The following is a 22,287-nucleotide window of genomic DNA, read 5'->3' as shown; positions in this document are numbered from 1 at the left end:
CGGGTTTGTGGACCCGACTGAAGAGTGGGAGGGAGCACGGCTCACCTGACACACCCTAACCGGCTCTGCTGCAGCCCAGGGCTGCGGGTGGGGCGGCAGGAGGCTCCTCCGCACGCTGAGTCCTGTATAAGCCGGGAAGTAGCACAACCACCGGCGGGGCAGCCCGCGCACGCGCATTCCTTACGCGCGCGCGACAGACTGCAGCGCACGCGCGGTGCGTCCTCCCTCGTTCGGTCAGTCCCCGCAGAGCCCGCGGCTCCGCCCCCGCAGACCCCGCCCCGCTCCCGTGTGCCGAATGCTCCATATCCGGGTTCCCGCCGCCGCCGCCGCCGCCGCCGCCGCCGCCGCCGCCGCCGCCGCCGCTTCGCTCATTCAGCTTTGCGGGGAGTGGTGTGATTCCCGACCAAGATGGCGGCTGTGGGGCGAGTCGGGTCCTTCGGTTCCTCTCCGCCGGGATTAGCCTCGACTTACACTGGGGGCCCCTTGGCTAACGAGCTAACGTCGGGCAACGGCGGCGCCGCAGCGGGCGACGACGAGGACGGGCAGAACCTTTGGTAACGACCCCACCCTTCCCCGGGTCCCCGCTGACACTCCCGGCCCTGCGGACACCTCGGGATCCCGTGCTGAGGCCACTGCGTTCTCGGCAGCCCCAGCCCAAGCGCGCCGAGGCCGAGTCCGTCCCTCCCGCGGTGGGGCCCCGGTCCCCGGCCTCAGCGTGCGCCTTTGCTCCCTGCTAGGTCCTGCATCCTCAGCGAGGTCTCCACCCGCTCGCGCTCCAAGCTCCCCGCGGGGAAGAACGTACTGCTGCTGGGTAAGTGTCCTCTGCCTCGCTCCGCCCCGCCCGGCCCCCACCCCGGCCCGGGTCAGGGTCCGCCAGCCCGCTCGCTCGCTTTGTGCGGACAGGCGGGCCTGGCCCCGCCCCGCCTCCGGACCTGTCGCTGACAGCTGGGGGGAAAGGCGAACTGGGACCCAGGCCCCGGTACTTGCGGGGACCCGCCCTCCCCAGAGCCCTTCCTCCCCTGGATGTGGAGGTGGCCCTGACAGTCTCGCATGGGAAGGACAAATGCGGTAGCCCGTCTGACGGATTCTAGAGGCTTGGGAATTACCTAGAAAAAAAGGATGGTTTCTCTTTCATAACAAAAATTGCTAGCAGGAGGCTCTTTGCAAGAGCTCCAGTGCAAATGGCATATCATTAATATTTAATAGCTGACTCTGTATAATTGACAGAGAAGCTAGAAATTGAGACCTGGTAATCGTGATAAATGTTCTTACTTGATTCAGCTTTTTTGGGTACAATGGACTCGTGTTGCCAATGCCTTTTTAACTGTCACTTACAATTCTGAAATTTGTAAAGGGCAGTAGAACACCTTACTAGTCCAGTCCCTTCAGCCAAATAATTTTAATAAGGAGAAATGGTCTAATGTCTCAGTCCCGTTCTGTAGCTCCTCTGCTCTCTGGAAGTTATGTATTTTGTCTCTTTACTGATTTTTAGGGTGGGCGTATTGGACATTGAGGGAGAATAAATCACAGATTCACATTTTTGCAGGCTTAGCTCCTGAGTCATTTGCAGAAGACATTTCTTTCATATTCTTTAAGTGCCAGATATCGACGTTTGCTTATAAAACGATGGTTAAATTTTAAAACTTTGATATTGGTGTCTCAAGACTGTTTTTCTGTACATCTAAAAACAGGAAAGGAAACAAAGAAGTCAAATGCTACAATAGACAGGGTCTATTTTAATAAAAATGTTTAGGTAGAGACAAATTACTTATTTTTCCTGAATTGCTGCCAGTCTAGAATATATAGGATTCTTGATGTTCATTACTACATGGAGCTAGTTGAAAAATCAGTTTTTACCTCGTTTTTAATATGATTAAAACTACCTACTGCTTATTAACCTGTGTTCAGTCACAGCCCTATGATCTTAAACAAGTTCCTTGATATCTGTAAACCTTAGTTTCTTCATCTTCAAAGTGGATATTGTAGAAACAATAATGCCTCCCTCCTAGAGTTATGGAGAGGATTGATGAAATAATGCTTATGAAGTGATAATAGCACGGTGACTTTTTGTGATGGATTTCTCTTAACTGAATTAGAAAATGTTTTATTAGAATTCTCTTTTTGAAAATTGAATTAGTGTCCACATAAGTGATATTTATAGGGCAGAGATGGATTAGGGTCAAAATTAAAAAAAAAAATCCCTGAAAATAAGTTTACTAATTTAAAAAAATTACAGTTAGCTGCTAAACGAAAATGGACTTAATGTGACCTCATTGAAGTGGATTTTTTTAATGACTCTAAGTTCAGTAAGACTTCTTTTCAAATACTACCATTATAAGGTTAAGATTCCTGAACTTTGTTTTCATTTTGTAAGTTCCTCCCAATTATTTCTATGCATTAGATATTACTTAGAGGTTTCTCTTTGTAGTGAAACAAAAGTGACAGTTTTATTCATTTTTTATGTCCCTGATGTGGTGAGGTTGTACCATGCTTTTTTTGTTGTTGTTTTTTAACCCTTTTTTTTTAACCTGCTTGACACTGGATCCGTGTATGTGACTGAGTATACTTAGAGGCCCCAGACACTTCTATCCTTCCATACTTAGAACAGACTAAATTTCCTTCTTCAGAGCTTGATAGTTTGTAAGGCTCCATCTAGTATAAAATTATACAAGCTTGAAATTAAAATTTTTTCTTTGAGTATTGTTGGGATATTCATCAAAGTCCTTTTCAGCTTTAGAAGAACAGATTTTTATACTGAATACATAAATAGGATTAATTTTTAAAAACATCTCTAAAGATTGCTTAAAGACATTTTACCATCACATGTTATAGCAGCAATTAGTGTGTGCTGGTGGAGGAAAGAAATACATAAATAGGTATTGTGGTTTTCTTTGTTATGAGTTTGAGGGTACTAAGCAGGAGGATGCTTGGCCTTAATGTGTATTTCATGAATTACGGTGATCTCTGGAGTCCTGTATTTAAAAAACAAAATCTGAGACTGCAATAAGGTTTTACATTTCCAGAAACAACCTAAAGTAGGACAGTGATCAAGGCTTGCTTATGTTCCCCAACACAAATTGCAGTTTAACCTTAGCTTGCTACATGGCCTCCCCTCCCACTGCCTATGGGGGTGAGAAGAGGATGAGGACCAGTACTGTATACTGCATGAGCCATTCTCAAAGCATTTTCATGTAAATCTTAGTGTATCTCCTCTGCTGTGCCCCTTCTTTCACCACCTCCAAATCTGAGAGGTAGATGTTAGCACCAATTTATGGATGAGATAATGAATTTTAAAGACCTGTTAAGTGAGTTTTCCAAGGTCACACAGCTATTAAGACCCTGTGTTCCTGACTCTGGCATGGCTTTCCAACTTTCCTTGCAAGGGAGAGAGGGCCACGCATTCTTCCTACTGTGTAACTTTTTTTTTTCTTAAACATTATTTTTTTTTAAAGATTTTATTTATTTATTTGATAGACAGAGATCACAAGTAGGCAGAGAGGCAGGCAGAGAGGAGGGGGAAGCAGGCTCCCTGCAGAGAGCCCGATGGGGGGCGGGGGTGTGGCGGCTTGATCCCAGGACCCTGGGATCATGGGCAGAGGCTTCAACCCACTGAGCCATCCAGACACCCCCCTACTGTGTAACTTTTTTAAAAGGCTATCTTTGAGTAAAAATACTAGTAATTATTTTAAACTAAGATCCAAATATTTGTTGGATTCTAGGATGCATCTTATTGAGGGACACCACTGTGGCCGTGGCACTAGTGTTTAAGCAGTCATTTAATCTACCTAGGCGTGACCTGTTGTGAAATGCAGAAACACTATGACATTAGTGCTTAACCATTTTCTCTCTTGAAAGATTTTGAGAATGGGCTTCAGTTAAGTTTGTTTTTAATATTAAAGGCAAAACTTCTTGTGCACGTATTTTAAGTAGGATTTAACTTACCGTTGCCCTTTGAAGAACTATTTTTTTCCTCTTTACCCTTTTTATTTAATCAACTTTTACCTCAATGATTGTAATTATATTTTAATTGCTGCTTTTTAAAGGGCACTTTCTCCACATCTTAGTTACTTTTCCTCTGTTTTGTTAAGGAAACTCCCTGAGGAAAATAACAGTACCTAACATTTATAGAGCACTTACATGTACTAGCCATGTAAGGATTATGTACAGCATTTGATTATCCCCTTAAAGATCAGGAAACAAACACAGAGCTGTTAAGTAAATTGCTGTAGGGTTATACAGCCAGAAAGAGTGAACATCAGGAGTCTAAACTGTGTAACCTACCTCCAGAGCCAGGATTCTTTTTTTTTTTTTTTTTTAAGATTTTATTTATTAGAGAGAGCGTGAGAGGGAAGAAAGTCAGAGGGAGAAGCACACTCCCCACTGAGCAGGGAGCCCGATGCAGGACTCGATCCCCAAACTCTGGGATCATGACCTGAGCCAAAGGCAGTTGCTTAACCAACTGAGCCACCCAGGTGCCCCAAAGCCAGTATTCTTTTTTTTTTTTTTTAGATTTTATTTCTTTTTTTTTTTAATTTTTTATTTCTTTTCAGCGTAACAGTATTCATTGTTTTTGCACCACACGCAGTGCTCCATGCAATCCGTGCCCTCGCTGATACCCACCACCTGGTTCCCCCAACCTCCCACCCCGCCGCCCCTTCAAAACCCTCAGGTTGTTTTTCAGAGTCCATAGTCTATTTGACAGACAGAGATCACAAGTAGGCAGAGAGGCAGGCAGAGAGAGAGAGAAAGGGAAGCAGCTCCCTGCTGAGCAGAGAGCCCGATGCGGGACTCGATCCAAGGACCCTGGGATTATGACCTGAGCTGAAGGCAGAGAAAGCCAGTATTCTTAACCTATATACTGGACTGTCTCCCTAAATGAAACGAGAGCTCTCTTTGTAGGAGAAGTAAGGTATTTGCAGTTTATATTAAGGAATTTTGTCTGATTATCCTGATATATCTATTTCATTGCAAAAAATCCCATTGAGTTAGATTAAATTAATTCATTGTTAGTACTAAGATTCATATATAATCTTAGCCTCCAGCACAGGACCTGGCTTATAAATAGAACATCAGTATAACTTTCTGATTTGGGGCCAACATAAATTAATGAAAACTAGTTGGCCCTTTGGTAAATCATGTAAGCCTCATCTTTCTCATCTGTAAATTAAGATATTTGGATTTAGTGATCTCTGAAGGCTTGTCTGATCCCACATTCTTTAATTTAAGTTCTAAAGCTTGTGGGTTATTAAATATTTTTTTAAAGAACTATTTTAAGGACATATTGCAGTTAGACTGAAATTAAGAAAGTATTTCCTTACAGATGTGGGCTGTTTGATTGTACCCAGGGAGGAAATCTAGAGTCTTCTATTTTTCCCTGAAGGCACTAGTCCAGGATTGTGTACAGCCAGCAAAGCCCCACAAAATGCTGAGCATCTTTAGGAAGTGTGTTTGAAACAGTCTTTCTTACTCAGGAGTAAAACTAGCTTCTATTATGCTTGAATTATTGGTAGGAAACCTAAAGATACATAGCAAAACTCAAGATCTGTTCACAGAAGTAACTTCATGTGAGGAGCGACTGAAAATAATGAGACTGTTCACTCTGAAACCGTTAACTTGTGAGGAGCTGGGATTAAAGATCATCAAGGTTCCATGACTTCTGGAAAATACAGATTTTGATCAGTTGAAGTATATTAATGCTATTTTCTGAAGTAATTGGTTTTGGGATATGCTACAAAGAATAGAATGCTACCACATATTGGATATGGATATGGATGATATTGGACTGGTAGTTTTCAAAGAACTAACAAAATTATTTACTGCATGTTAGGTGCTCCCACTATCAGAAATATACCATGTATAGAGTGTTTTGAGACTCCAGTGACAGTGGTATTTTACAGTGGTCAGTCAGTGACCTATTACGTAAATGGCCAGATAGTAAATAATTTAGGCTTTGTGAGCTATATGGTCTCTGTCTTAAGTAACCCAACTCTGCCCTTGTAGCCCCCAAGCAGCCATAGACAATACATAGATGAATGGGTGTGGCAGTGTTTAACAAAACTTTATTTACAAAAACAGGCAGCAGACAGATTTGTGTGCTGGTTTGTGCGCCCTTGCTTTAGGGTATTATGGGCATCAGTTTTATCAATAAGCACAGATGCCAGTTAATAGAGTTTTCTGGGTAATGGAGTATGATATTTGGTGCAGAATGAATGATGATGAGCTTTCATTTAAAGTATCATTGTTATTCCAACTAGAGGTATAGTCTGAACATAGGTTTAAGAGGTGGTAAGAGGAGTTCATATATTTCTTCCAGTGCTGAGAGAGCTCAAGCACGAGTGAACAAGGGCACAGCTTGAGGTAGGAAAAAGAAAGGACTCAGCAAGTGGGTGACCATGGACTAATTTGGGGGGCCTCATTTTACTTATAAAATCAGGGAGTAGCTGTTAGGAAGACCTCACAGATTATCTCTTTATTCTTATTCATGAAACATTTATTAGAACGTGCTGTGCATAAAATGCTTTGCTGGAAAGCATTTCCATCTGTGGAAAACAGAAAAATAAGATTCCATCCCTGCTGTCTAAACTCAAAGTAGTAAAATCAGATATGTCAGTATGAAATGATTGCTAAATAGGTCACATAAAATTTTGCGGAAAAGGTGGTATCTGAGTGAAATTTTGCAAAGTTAGATGGGAGAACACTGTGGGCTGCAGACTAAGGGAGCTTGTTGCAGTAGCTAAAAACCTAGTGGAAAGGCCAGGGCAGCTCAGGTGTGGTGGGATCCTGACCTACAGGCACCAGATCTGGGAGTCTGCTCTTCCTACCTTCCCCTGAAGCTGTGGGGTTGTGGGTGAATTACAACCTACTGATCTGTTAATAGAGATTCTTTCATACTTACTGGGATTAAAAGAACTAAAAGAAATTATGTCTTAAAGCACTTTTCTCTCAGAATTGGAAGTCACTATTTTAAATTGTAAAGTAATACATGTTTCTTATCAGAGAAAATATTATGAAGATAAGAAAATGAAAATAACACATGATCCCACCATCTAGATATAGCAGTGTTCATTTTTTTCTGTGTGTCTATATTTGGTTTTTATTTTTTAAAAATTTTTAAAAGGTCTGGGCTTTTTTTATTATTAAGATTTTATTTGTCAGAGAGAGAGAGAGAGAGACTGGGGGAGCGGCAAGGGGGGAGGAGAAGTGTCTGCCTTCAGCTGTGGTCATGATCCTAGAGTTCTGGGATCCAGCCCTGAATCAGGCTCCCTGCTCAGCTGGGAGCCTGCTTCTCCCTCTCCTCCCCACTTGTGCTCTTTCTTGCTATCTCTGTTGAGCAGCAGGGGGAGAAGACTCCCTGCTGAGCGAAGAGCCTGATGCAGGGCTGGATCCCAGCATCCTGGGATCAGGAGCTGGAGGCAGACGCCTAACAGACTGAGCCACCCAGGTGTCCCTGTATTAGTTTTTTAAACAAATTGGCTTATACCTTATATACTATTTTAAAATCAGATTTTTTTTTTAACTTCATCAGGGTTTGTTTTTTTTAATGACAGTAGATATGGGTTCCTTCCTTTTAGTGACTGAATAATATATATAGTTATGCCATAATTATAATTGATGGGTAGACAGATTATTATGATTGTATCTAATTTTCCACTTTTCCAATATTATCTTTTTTTTTTAAGATTGATTTATTTATTTGACAGACAGAGATCACAAGTAGGCAGAGAGGCAGGCAGAGAGAGAGAGGAGGAAGCAGGCTCCCTGCTGAGCAGAAAGCCCGACGTGGGGCTCGATCCCAGGACCCAGGGATCATGACCTGAGCCGAAGGCAGAGGCTTTAACCCACTGAGCCACCCAGGCGCCCCTCCAATATTATCTTTGGGATAAGTTCCTATAAGTTGAATGGCTGGCTCAAAAGTATGTATCTTTAGGGTCTTTTTATCTATTACCAAACAGTCTTGGGAAAGTTGTGCCATTTTACATTCCTGCCATCAGTATATGGGAGTACTTGTTTACCTAGCACCATTACTAACACTAAGGATTATTCGCTTTAATCTTTACCTATTTGGTAGATAGGTTAAAAATTGGCATCCTATAATTTAATGACATTTGGACTATAGAATATATATATCTGTTGATTAAAAACTATTACTTTAGTGTGACTTACAGGAGCCTAGGAACTATTAATAACCATTGAGATTAGCATTTATTAGCTGTGATAGATCTTTATTGAATTGAACTCAGTGGTTTTCAGTTCATGTCTAGTTAGTCTGAGCGTGTGAGGGCAATGATAAAGGATAAATTCTGGTTTTTAATGTGGATTACTGAATGATGATATTCAAAGGTAGAGCTTTGGCCAAGAGATGGGATGGGAACATCCGTGTTAAATGCCTGTTGCTTGGATGTTCTGCTTTATTATATAGCATGTTCACTCTTTTATAGAAGAGGGTTTTGAAGCCCCAGGTTACACAACTGAGCTGGGATTCAAAATTGAGTTTGTCTGACTTCTGCTATGCAGGTGCTCCCTGACATTAGAGGGATGTAGTCTGGAACAGCCATGCATACATGTTTACTTAGAACCACTGGGTGCAGTTGCTGCAGCTGATTAACAGCCTTTCCCTGTTCTTGCCAGCTGAGGCAAGGGAGGAGATGCTCTTTGTGAGATGGGGAGCAGACCAAAAGCCCCCACCCTGCCTGGGTCATCCAGATAACCTATGGGAGGCCACGTAGCAGGTATGAGCCCAAAAGTACTTCCAGTGAAGACCCTTCATGGCTCTTGTCACCACAGCTTTCAGATAAAATAAGGTGATTTCTTTCTTTCTTTCTTTCTTTTTTTAAGATTTTATCCATTTATTTGACAGAGATCACAAGTAGGCAGAGAGGCAGGCAGAAAGACAGAGAGAGAGAGAGAGAGAGGAGGAAGCAGGCTCCCCGACGAGCAGAGAGCCTGATGCGGGACTTGATCCCAGGACCCTGGGATCATGACCTGAGCTGAAGGCAGAGGCTTAACCCACTGAGCCACCCAGGCGCCCTAGGGTGATTTCTTTTACATCCTGCCAGGCCAAATAAAAAATGCCAGCTTCACAATGTTGATCCCTCACTTGGATAAAGAAGGAACATGGAAGGCTAGAATTCTTTCTGTTCTAGCCGTGATTAATCATGGTGCTGTAGGCAGTAATGAATCCACTATAGCTGCGGAGATGTGAATCAAAGCTCTCCATAGAAAGCAGGTATCAGGCACACAAACCTGTGCACAGCAAGAAGAGCACAGTGTCCCAGCCTTCCACCACCACAGGAGAGGAACCTGGGAGAAAAGGGAGGCAGAGTACCGCTTAATTTTACCTTTTGTTACCCCTGATTATCACCATTGAAGACTAGAAGCTGCTCCAAGTACAATGGCAATGTTTACAGTGTTTAGTAGCATTGCTGGATTCTAATCCTGACCCTTCTTTAGCAAATTGCTTAATCTTTCAGATTATGCTATTTACCTTTTAGGATTATCATATGGATTATAGGAGATAATGTTTGTAAAACACTTCTAACAGTGGCATACACTGGAAGTGTTCAAGATAGCTATTATTAATGTATTATGAGTACTTAGTGTTTTTCTTTGCTCATTTTCATGTGATTCTTGGTGTTTGTTTGTTTGTTTGTTTGTTTTAGATTTTATTTGAGAGGGTGAGAGAGAGCAACAGAGATAGCAAGAAAGAGCACAAGTGGGGAGGAGAGGGAGAAACAGGCTCCCAGCTGAACTGGAAGCCTGATTCAGGGCTGGATCCCAGGACCCTGGGATCATGTCCTCAGCTGAAGGCAGACGCTTAAGTGACTGAGCCACCCAGATGCCTGCGATTCTTGTTTTTGTATTATCTTTTTAAAACACTGTTGATGTCTTATAAAAGAATTTTGTTTCTGTTGTATCACGGACCAAGAAGTAATGAATTGGTAATAGTTATAGAACTTTAAGTCCATCACCATAAATTTTATCTGCTTTTACCCCCTCTACTGAGAAGATGGGGAGCAAATGGAAAATACTCGACTTGTCGAGGTTTACACACTAATTGTGATATTGTTACAGTTAGAAATCACATCTTCTGAATCTTCCTATTTCTAAATCTGTTAATTAAATTGTCATTGTAAAGTTTATGGACATGACCTCTGGTATTGAATTAGAGTTCTGTTGGGGTGATAAAACAGTATCACGAGCACACCTTTACCCCTATACTGTTTTGGTGGAGTTTATAGAGACTTTCTTTTGTAATCAATTCTGTTTTCAAATTTGTGCAAAAAAGAAGTAAGAATTGATGGTTATTGTTTCATGCTAAAACTGAAGTTCTTTTGGGGTACCTGGTTGGCTCAGTTGGTAGAGCATGTGACTCTTGGTCTCAGGGTTGTAGGTTCGAGTCCCACATTATGTGCAGATATTACTTAAAAATAAAATCTTTTAAAAAATTAAAATAAAACTGAAGTTCTTTTAAGTGCGTGGATTTTATACTTGGTTTACAGAGAGTGACTTATTTGAACAGCACCCAGACATAATTTGGGGTATGGGCTTATTTGCTCTGGGGAATTTCACTGTAATCTGAACAAGTCTTTCTTCCTTCGGTCCATCCACTAGGAGGGGGTTTGGCCTGTAGATTGTTTTTGTACGGCCAGCAAGCCAAGAATTGGTTTGTTTATATCTTTAAAGATTTGAGAGTTTAAAAAAATATCAAAGATGAATTTTTTTTAAAGATTTTATTTATTTATTTGACAGAAAGAGACATAGTGTAAGAGGGAACACAAGCAGGGGGAGTGGGAGAGGGAGACATGGGGCTGGATCCCAGGACCCTAGGATCATGACCTGACCTGAAGGCAGATGCTTAACAACTGAGCCACCCAGGTGCCCCCTTTGTGGCTTTAATAACTTAGGAGAATTTTAAGATCCCGTTCTAAGTGATTCTAAGAAGTGTTTATATGATTTTAGTGGTTTTTATCAATTATTGTTGTACTTAATGCCCCTTAGTGTCATAAAAGTCACCCAAATATTCCTGTATTTCTCGGGGGGTTTTGTCTTTGCTCCTTTATGTATTTAGCATCAAGTACTTTCTTTTTTAAAATGTTACTTTGTGATACCCTTCACCCATCATTTGAATCATCATTCAAAGATGAATATCTGATAGAGACCTGATGTGAACTGCAAAGCCTAAAATATTTACACTTTAGTCCTTTACATAAAAAGCTTCCTGGCACTTGAATGAGGACATAAAACTAGCCCTGTTAGAATATAATTTGATCTAATGAAATATTACAGTTTGTTTTAAAAAACATCTGTAGGGGCACCTGGGTGGCTCAGTTGGTTAAGCAACTGCCTTCAGCTCAGGCCTTAATCCTGGAGTCTCAGGATCAAGTCCCACATCAGGCTGCCAGCTCCACGGGGAGTCTGCTTCTCCCTCTGACCTTCTCTCCTCTCGTTTGTTCTCTCTCTCTCTCAAATAAAATAAAATCTTTAAAAAAATAAAAAATAAAAAATAAAAAAAAATAAAAAAAAATAAAAAACATCTGTAAAATATGCCCTCTTTAAAAAAATCTAATATAAAATGAAAATTTAGATAAAATATTTAGAGAATAACTTCAGCATCAACATTAAAGTGTTCTTTATAGGAGGACTTTCATCTTAGTCTGTTTAAACAGGAACTCTCAGTACTTGTGTAAGTGTATGTTTACAGATCATTAACTACTTGGCTGGCACACTTAAAGGTAGGATGTCTGTTTCACTGCCAGCTGAAGGCAGAGGAACTGAAGATAAAGTTTTCTTACAGTTTATACATGACAGGTAGATGAATTCTTTAAACATTTTTGGAAGTCACACAGGCCTCATTGCCCTGCTTGCCACTTTAAAGATATATTAATTGCAGAGAATAAAGTATTTCTATAGTTATTTTTCTTTTATTTTACTGTTCAAACCATCAGGTTCTGTATTTTTCCAAAAATAACTTGGAATTTAGTGATTTTTGTTTCTTGAATGGTTTGGTTATTAGAGACAGTTTTTCATTTGTTTGTTTATTTTTCTCCATGCTCTCCATGGTTCTTTGTGTTTTGTTTTATTTTTTTTTTAAGATTTTTATTTATTTTAAAAGAGCGCAAAAGCGAGAGAGAGCACAGAGGGAGAATGAAAAGTAGGCTCCCCACTGAGCAGGGAGCTCAATGTGGGGCTCGAGCCCGGGACCCCCGAGATCATGACCTGAGCTGAAGGCAGATGCTTAACCGACTGAACCACCCAGGCACCCCCTTTGTGGCTTTGATAACATAGGAGAATTTTAAGATCTCATTCTAAGTGATTCTAAGAAGTATTTAGGTGATTTTAGTAGTTTATATCATTGATTGTTGTACTTAATGCCCCTAGTGTCATAAAAGTCACTATTTCCGTATTTCTGTTTTTGGGGGTTTTTTTTGTCTTTGCACCTTTCATTTATGTATTTATTTGGCATCAAATACTTTCTTTTTTTTTTTTATTTAACTCTTTGACATGCTTCACCCATCCTCCCGTCCCCCACAACCTCCAGTCTGTTCTCTATATCTATAAGCTTGAGGTTTTTTGTTTTTTTTAGATTCCCCACATAAGAGAGATCATTTGTCTTTGACTTATTTCACTTAGCATAGTGCCCTCAAAGTCCATCTATGGACTTTGAGATTTCATTCTTTCTTATGGCTGAATAATGTGTATCTCACATCATCTTTATCCATGCATAATTGGACACTTAGGATGTTTTCTTATCCGGACTATTAGAAATAATGCTGCAGTGAACATGAGGGTACATGTGTCTTTTTAAGTTAGTGTTTTCATTTTTTTTGAATAAGTACCCAAAAATGGAGTTGCGGTTTCATATGGTCAAAATATGATCAAAACTTTTAATTTTAGGGGAAACCTTATACTGTTTTCATCAATGGCAACACCAATTTACACTCCCCGACAGGGCACAGAGGTTCCCTTTTCTTCATATCTTCTCTGACGTTTGTTTTTTTCTTGTCTTTTTGATACTAGCCCTTCTAGCAAATGTGAGGTGATATTTCACTATGGTTTTGATTTGCATTTCCCTAATGATTAGTGATATTGAGCATTTTTTCATGTGCCTGTTTGGCATCTTTATGTCCTGGGAGAAATGTCTGTTCTTGTCTTCTGCCCATTTCTTAATTGTATTGTTCCATTTTTTGCTTCAGTTGAATTGTATGAATTCTTTATGTATTTTGCATTTTAACTCCTTATCCAGATATATGACTTGCAAATATTTTCTTCCATTCAGTAGGCTGCCTTTTTATTTTGTTGATGGTTTCCTTTGTGGTGCAGAAGCTTTTTAGTTTGATGTAGTCCCACTTGTTTGTTTTTGCTTTTGTTGCTTTTGTAGTCAGATTTTAAAAAATCATCGCCAAGACCTGTGTCAGGCAGCTTACCACGTGTGTTTACTTCTAGGAGCTTTGTGATTTCAGATCTGATGTTCAAGTCTTCAGTCCATTTTGACTTAATTTCTGTGTATGTTGTAGGATAGTGGTCTAGTTTCATTTTGCATCTGGCTGTCTAATTTTCCCCAACATCATTTATTGAGGAGACTGTCCCCTTACCCATTGTATATTCTTGGCTCCTTTGTCATAAATTAATTGACCATATATGCTTGGGTTTATTTTTGGGCTCTCTGTTCTGTTCCATTGATGTATGTGTCTGTTATGCCAATACATACTGTTCTAATGACTATAGCTTGTAATGGAATTTGAAATCAGGATGCATGATGCCTCTAGCTTTGTTCATCTTTCTCAAGATTGCTTTGACGTATCCAGGGTCTTCTGTGGTTCCATACACATTTTACGATTTTTTGTTCTATTTCTGTGAAAAATGCCACTGGAATTTTGATAGGGATTGCATTGAATCTGTAGATTACTTTGGGTTTGAAGCCACATAAGTCCCATTGCCCTGCTTGCCACTTTAAAAGTATATTAATTGCTTAGAATTAAATATGTATATAGCTATTTTTCATTTGTTTTATTTTAGTTTTCAAGCTGTTAGGTTCTGTTTTGTTTTCCAAAAATAACTTGGAATTTAGTGACTTCTGTTTCTTGAATGGTTTGGCCAGTAAAGATGGTTTTTAAATGTCTATCAATGCCAAGTATAGGTATCCTCCATTTTAATATTTTCCAGCCCTTCTAATTGCATAATTGAATAAAGAGAAGGGGTTCATGATGGACTTTCTAATATTGTCAAACATAGCTCATCTTGGCTGTGGCAAGGCCGCTGAGTACTGACAACTCAGTCCAAGCTTTTCCAAGTCTTCATTAGACATCAGATCTGCCACTGCCTTCATTATGAACTTCCTAGCCTCCAGAACTGTGAAAAATAAATTCTGTTGTTTAAAAGCAATCTAGCCTGTGGTGTTTTGTTATAACAGCCCCAAAAGATTAAGACAACATGGTTTTTGTTTTTGCTGAGCAAGCAGAGACAGTGTCTGTTAAGAATAGGATAATTTCTTATCTGTAAGTAACTTAAAAGCTAGGACTTTATATCCTGCTTACTGTTAAGAGAACTTGCCCAAAGAATATTTGTTGAATGAAGCAGGACAGACTTGGCAGACTTCTATTGTGCCGAGGGCAACCAGTAAATGAGCTGACACATGACACTGAAGTATCTTCAGTGTGCAGTATGTTGTTGGGAGTGTGAGGGACAGTGCTTAACTAGACTTACAGAGGAAAAGAAAGCTTCCTAGAGCTTTCCTAGAGCAAACTAAACTGAGACCAGGATAAGCTGCGGTTATCCCACGTGTGAGGGGAAGGGAAGAATATCCCAGAAAGAAATGACAGCATGTGCGAAGACTCAGAGTTGGGAGAGAGCACCCCCACTTGTGATCTGCAAGAAGTTGTGAATGGCTGGAGCCTAGCATGTGGGTTGTGGGGTATGGTGGGAGAGGGGCAGAAAAATGAGGTGGCTTTTGGAAGGAACATTGAGCTTTATAATTTGTGCAGGGCAGCAGGAAGACCCTGATGGTTTGTCCTGACATCTTATGAAACTGCCAAACATGTTAAAGCAATTGAATACTCATATACTGAAACCTAGATTCTACCATTAAACTTAACTGTATTTGCTTTATCACATGAGCGGCTCACTGTTCCACCCCTTTTTTTATGCATTACAAAGTAAGTGGCTGATGCTAGTTTACTTCACTGGAAATACTTCAGCTTTTGTATATCATTAACTAGCATACCCTGAAGGGTCTTAAGAGGGAGAAGTGGCGTGAGGAGATGTTTCAGGAAGATCACTTAGCTGCAGCATGAGGAATGTTGTGTTGATGTGTGGTGCGAATTTAGTGGATGTTCGCTTTTGAGGAGTATGCTTCTATAGTGAAAGGAGAACCAAGCAGAGGCCATGCGTTAACTGCCTAAAGACATAAAAAGAGAAAAAAATTGTCTAGCAAATAATGTGATTAGAAGATGTATATAACAGTAGAACGATTACGTCTACAATTACATCTTTGAAATACCAATAGCATTTTTCACAGAACTAGAATAAGCATCCTAAAATTTGTATGGAACCACAAAAGACCCTAAAGAGCCAAAGCAATCTTGAAAAAGAAAACACTGGAGGTGTCACAATTCCAGACTTAAGTTATATTACAAAGCTGCCATCATCAAGACAGCTTGTTTGTTTCTAAAATGGCACTGGAACAAAAATAGACATATAGATTAACGGAACGGATGGGATACCCAGAAATTAACCTTCAACTGTATAGTCACTTAATCTTCGATGAAGCAGGAAAGAATATGCAGTGGGAAAGAAGACAGTCTCTCTAACAAATGGTGCTGGGAAAACTGGAAAGCGACATCCAAAAGAATGAAACTGGACCACTTTCTTACACCATACACAAAAATAAACTCAAAATGAATTAAAGACCTAAATGTGAGACCTGAAACCCTAAAAATCTGAGAAGAGAGCACAGGCAGTAATATCTCTGACATCAGCCATAGCAACATTTTCTAGATACATTTCCTGATGGAAGGGAAGTAAAAGCAAATATAAACGTTTGGGACTACCTCAAAATAAAAAGCTTCTGCACAGTGAAAGAAATAATCAACAAAACTAAAAGGCAACCTACTGAATGGGAGAAGATATTTGCAAATGATAAAGGTTAGTATCCAAAATACATAAAGAATTGATACAACTCAACAACCCCCCCAAAATAATAATCCAGTTGAAAAGTGGGCAGAAGACCCCCCCCCAAAAAAAAGGCCAGAAGACATAAACAGACATTTCTCCAAAGAAGTCAGACAAATGGCCAAACAGACACATGACTGATCATCAGGGAAATGCAAATCAAAACTACAATGAGATATATCACCTCACACCGGTTAGAATGGCTAAAATCAACAACGTAAGAAACAACAAGTGTTAACAAGGATGTGGACAAAAAGGAACTCTCTCGTACTGTACTTGTACTCATGGCCTGAGCCGACGGCAGAGGCTTTAACCCACTGAGCCACCCAGGCACCCCAGCAGTATCTTGTTAATAGTACTTATAATAAAGTTGAGTTTCTTAGATGTAAGGACTTATTCCTGGAGAATATTCATGATTTCTCTGAATATTTAAAAATTGTTTTCATTTTCATGTTAAACTTTAAAAAAATTGTAAATGTCTTGGATCTTCTGAATGAGCATCTTTAGATCTAAATGCTGCCACAAGATTGCTGTACTCACTTCTGCATAGGTGCTTATAGTCCTATGGGTGACAAGCTGAGACCAAGTAAGGCAGACAGAACAGAGAGAGGACACACAGATCTGTAAAACTCCAAAGGAAGTATCCCAGAGCAGTCAGTACTCTATTCAGTCATATTGACTGGAGTGGTTCTTTTTATGAACCATTTTCTAACGTTTCATAGCAGTAAGTATCACCTTAAACAGGCAATAAAGAACTCATCATTAAATAAGTACTTCTTTTTCAGTGCTATTTTTGCAGTGTACTGTTAAAATGGACCAACAAAATAACAGATTGAGTTGAAAATAGTAATATCTATGATAATGACAATGATTATTCCCATGATGATCCATCATGCTTAAAATAGAAATAATAAAGTTAACTAGTGAAAAATATATAAATGTTTCTACTGTTAAACCCAGCACTGGCATTTAATTTCAGCAAAATATCATTTGCTGTATTGATTGCTGATTTGAATTTTATCAATCCTATAATTTTTATGGCATTTAATTTATAATGTTTTCAAGTAGTTGTTCAAGAACTATAAAAAAAAAAGAATTTAAATCATTCCTATCTAGTCATCTCAGTATGCAGGAGCACTGGACATAATAAAAATAATTTAAATCACTATGTGAGGTGATCTATAAAAACTTTCTTTTAAAGAGTCTGAATAGGTAAAGCAGAGGATTTTTAGGGCAGTGAAACTATTTTGTAAGATACTGTAATGGCAGCTACATGTCATTATACATCTGTCAAAACCCATATAATGTACAACACCAAGAATGAACCCTCACGTAAACAGTGGACTTCAGGTGATAATGACACATGTCAGTTCACTGATTGTAATAAATGTACTACCGTGTCAAGGGTCGGGGACGTTGTATAGATGTGGGGACAGGATATTAAAAAAATTCAGAGAATTTCTCACTCAGTTTTGCTGTGAACCTAAAACTCCTCTAAAAAAAAAACAGTTTATTGGGGGCACTTGGAGACTCAGTTGTTTGAGTGTCTGACTCTTGTTTTCTGCTTAGATCATGATCTCAGAGTGGTGAGATCAAGTCCTGCATTGGGCTCTGTGCTAAGCATGGAGTCTGCTTACGATTCCCTCTCTCTTCCTCTCTCTCTGCCTTCTTCCCCATCACTTGCACATGTGTGCTCTCTCTTTAAAAAAAAAAATTAAAAAACCCCAGAGTTTATTAATTTAAAAAATCCAAGTCTATTCTATAACTAGAAAGTAAAGAATCAAAGTGTCGCTTATGACAGACTACTTTCCTAAAAAGAATTCTCTAGGTTAAATTGACACTAGCTGAAAACTGATTATCCCGCAGAAACAGTGTTACATATTATAGGCAAAAACTTAGTGCCCAGACTTGTAATAGAGGCTTTTAAATCAACAATAAAATATCTGATTTTCTAAAGTACCTATGCATCCATAAAAATAGTTGGTAACAGATAAAACTTGATTTTATTTAACCCAGGATTTATCTTTTCTCTTTAATTCCTACTTTAGATGTTAGAAAATAAAAAGATACCTTAAAAAAGGCTCAAAATCAGATGGATTTATTTCAATTTCTTTTTAATATTTCAAATGACTTAAATATAAAGGTTTCTGAATTTAAAAATGTATACTTATAGATAAACATAAGCAAAAGACCCCAAACCATAATAATATCACCTAGAAATAGTCACTGATTTGATTATCTCTAGTGGTGATACTATGGAGTGGTTCTTCAGTGTAGAGCATCATAGGAGAAAGGAGGGAAAATTGAATGGGGGAGTAATCAGAGAGGGAGACAAACCACGAGAGACTCTTAACTCTAGGAAACAAATTGAGTGTTGCTGGAGGGGAGATGAGTGAGAAGATGGGATAACAGGGTGATGGGCATTAAGGAGGGCATGTGATGTGATAAGCACTGGGTGTTGTAGGCAACTGATGAATTGTTGAAGTCTACACCTGAAACTAATGATGTCATATATGTTGGCTAATTGAATTTTAAAGAAAAAAAATTATGGAATGGTTCTTTAACAAGTTTGTATCTTCCTTTTAGTTTATCGAATTCTAATTGTAAAGGCTTAAATTCATAGGCTCCAAATAGATTTTGAGCCCAAATTCGTGACATCAAAAATACAGTCAATCCTAACTATGTATGCTATATTTCAAGTTCTTGTAGCCATCAGTAGAGCATGGCTGTTTCCTTTTTCTAAGAGCTGAAGTTGAAGAGTTCTCCCCTACTTAGGAGACCAGAATTTATTCCTCTAAGTAAATGTCCATCATTCATTTCACTGGACTGATGGTTCTCAAACGTGCCACACTCATCTGAGGGGCCTTTTTTTTTTTTTTAAGATTTTTTATTTATTTATTTGACAGACTGAGATCACAGTACACAGAGAAGCAGGCAGAGAGAGAGGAGGAAGCAGGCTCCCTGATGAGCAGAGAGCCCGATGCGGGGCTTGATCCAAAGACCCTGGGATCATGACCTGAGCCGAAGGCAGAGGCTTTAACCACTGAGCCACCCAGGCGCCCCTCTGAGGGGCTTATTAAACACACATTGCTGGGCCTTCCCTCCTGTACTTCTGGGGTGTAGTCCAAGAATCTGCTTTTTTAACAAGTAACCAGTGTTGCTGCTGCTGCTACCACACTTTGAGAACCATTACGTTAGACATTTACTACACTAAACACTAGGAGTACAAAGATCTTTGTATCAAAGTCACTGTCCTTTAAGAGGCTCATCAACTGGAGAGGGAAAACAAATGAGATAATTTCAAGATACTATCATTAGGACTACACTGGAGATATGCAACAAACCAGGAAGCCAGCCCTAAGAGAATATCCTGGTTTTGCCTGGAAGTCAGAAAGGGCTTTGTAGAGACGATAGGTAATACTTTAGGCAACCTCATGGTGTTTAATGAGCCACGGATAGTTAGTCATTCCAGGCAGTAAGGAATGCATACACAGAGGCCTGGAGGCAAAGAATGTCCTTCTACAAAGGACAGATAATTTGAATGCATGAACTTTAGGACGTGAGGGGGAAAAGGAGTCAGAAAGTGAGAACGAGTACAGCATGCCAGCTCATGAAGGGCATCTTATGCCAGGCCGGGGAGGTCAGACTTTATCCTGAAGGTGACCGGGAGCCCCTGGCAGTGTTTAGGTATTTTAGAAAGACTGTTGTGGCAGAAGTGTGGAAGACTGACTGACAAGAATAAGTTTAGGAGTAGGAAAACTTAGGTAACTAGATATTAATGGTGTCCTAGCAGAAATGAGGTAGGCCTGAACTAAGGTATTAGCTAGTGGTGGGGACAGCTGTACTCCAGGCACACTTGCTTGGAAGCTGGCAGAGAGACGAGGAAGACACAGAAGTCAGAGAAGCCTCTCCCTTGGCATTGCTTCTGTAACATTGCCCTCTCCTACTCTACCACTGACCTCTGAGGCCGCTGGTCCCGAGTCTTCCTTGCAGGCTGCTCTTCCATCCCTGCCCAAACTTTGTGTTCCCCAGGGTTCCTTTCTCAGCCTTCTGCTCTTCTCACTCTGAATGTAATTCCAGGAGCAGCTCCACACACAGCTTCAGTACCACCTATACTGGTGACCCACAGATTTCCTTCGAGCCTCAGCCTTTCCCGAGCTGCCTCCTGCTCATCACTATGTGGATGTTCCATGAATACCTCATGTTTCAATATACACAAAGACAGTATCGTTCTCTTGTTGCCTTTCCCCCAGATACTTGCTTATATGATGATTCATGTAAGATTCCAACCTTAAAGACTTTCTGTATTGCGTGTTCCCTCTACCTAGAATATACTCTCTTTAGAATCCTCTGTGTTGCCCAAACTTCTGTCTTCTTTCAAATACCACTTCCTTGGGTAGGCTGTTCCTAATTACTTCATTAAAATCACAACCTCCCTTACATTCCTGTTCCTTCTCATATTATTTTTCTCCATTGAACTACTAACATAGTATGTATTTTACTTAGTCACCCCCTACCCTCAGAAGCTCCAGCAGAACAGGCTTTTTTGTGTTTTGCTTACTGCTGTATCCCCAGTACCCGAAAGTACCTATGACTGCGGTACCTGTTAACTCTGTTAACTCTGCACTTTCATGGTGAAATGTACATTCTTAAGCCTCTTACAGGGCAGCCACTGAGACATCTGGTCTCAGACAACAAAAATGCTACCAGAATATTAATGAGTTTCACAAATCCCTGAATGAAGGATATAAATTTTGTTCCCTTATCCACTTTGGGAGTATTTTTAAACTTTACTGTGTATTAATGGGTTTGAAATACAAAAGCCTAAGAAGTTAGGGCAGCAAAAGGATACAGCTTCAAGTCTGTCAGTGTATTTCTATATAACAAAAAGCAAAGGACTGTAACTGCTCCTTTTGCCCACATTCCAGTCAGGTGGAACTGTCGGCTTCCATTTCCATCTCTCCAGCAGGAGCAGCAGACATTTCCAGAGTGCCTGCTGCATTCATTTAAGCAACAGTAATTCTAACATAACCATGACTGTAATGGGAAATGGTGATTATCTCCTATTTGGCAGATGTTGAATACTGGAGCTCAGAATTGCCAAAGATAAGTGTCTTTTTCAGAGTTTCATAGGTGAGAAATGACAGGGCCAGGATCTAAATTGATATAAATTTAAGTTCAAAGCACACTCTTTCCAATATGCAACACTGCTGCTATCTTAGAGGCCATTAAAATAATACTGTTTATTATTTTTACATTATGACTCATAAAAGAGAAAGGTATTTCTGTTTCCAGGGATCATTGCTATTTTCAGAAGAAAAGGAAAATAATTTAATGCATTCTTTGTGGGTTGCCTCTGAGGAACAGGTGGTTACGTTCCTGTTCTCTTGATTCTGCCTCTAAGGATTGGGAATAAAGTTTCTTTTATTACACTGGTAATTTCTTCTCTCCTGAAATTTTAAACGATGGTAGTTGTGCCTCTTAATACTTAGCACCTTCAAGATCCATTTTAAGATAAATCTTAAAACATTACTTTTGAAAAAGAGTATACTGTCAAATAAATGTAATATGGTAAATATGGTAGTTTGAGGCTTCCCCACACCCCCCCCCCCCCGCGATTTCAAAATTTGTCACTTCGGTAATAAGGTGGAAGTGTTCACATTGAGAATAAAAAACATTTCATAGACACACACAGGCTGTAGGGAAATCTAATGAAATCCTCTCTATTTAAAGATGAGAAAATTGAGACCAGTCTAGTCACAAAGACTGTGGGAGCATGGCAATATTCCAAGTCTCACAGGAGAGTCCAAGTCAACCTTCTCAAGAGTGTGACTCTTGTTTGCACTCAGGAGAAAGTGGAAGGCAAAACCAGAAGAATATCTTATTCCCAAGAATATTCTGACATCTTACAGTGCTTGGCACAGAGAAGATTCTCAAGATGTCTGAAGAAGCACTTTGCTAACTGAAACACAATTTTCTGGGAGCAAAACTTCTATCTACTCACTCTTCTCTCTACTTCACCTTCAACATTTGGAAGTTACAGTCGGTTGATGAACATGCATATTTTACACATATTTTAAGCCCATTTCTTCTTTTCATAAGTCTTAAGCTTCCATTAAA

At 39.8% G+C, this 22,287-nt stretch overlaps 1 protein-coding gene across 1 annotated transcript in view; it reads left to right on the top strand.

The window, feature by feature from the left end:
• The first annotated feature begins 225 nt into the window (after positions 1–225).
• DYNC1LI1 (dynein cytoplasmic 1 light intermediate chain 1) overlaps positions 226–22,287 on the top strand; it is a 39,769-nt gene continuing 17,707 nt past the window's right edge. The window contains exons 1-2 of the mRNA XM_080831540.1: positions 226–554; positions 738–811. Of these exons, the coding sequence (XP_080687666.1) occupies positions 409–554; positions 738–811 (220 nt within the window). The 5' untranslated portion in view covers positions 226–408. The remainder of the gene's footprint in view (positions 555–737; positions 812–22,287) is intronic.

The sequence above is a fragment of the Martes martes genome (assembly GCF_963455335.1).
Source record: "Martes martes genome assembly, contig: scaffold_233, whole genome shotgun sequence".
Lineage (NCBI taxonomy): Eukaryota > Metazoa > Chordata > Mammalia > Carnivora > Mustelidae > Martes > Martes martes.
Note: the sequence above shows the minus strand (reverse complement) of the source record. Positions and strands in the feature narration are given on the sequence as shown.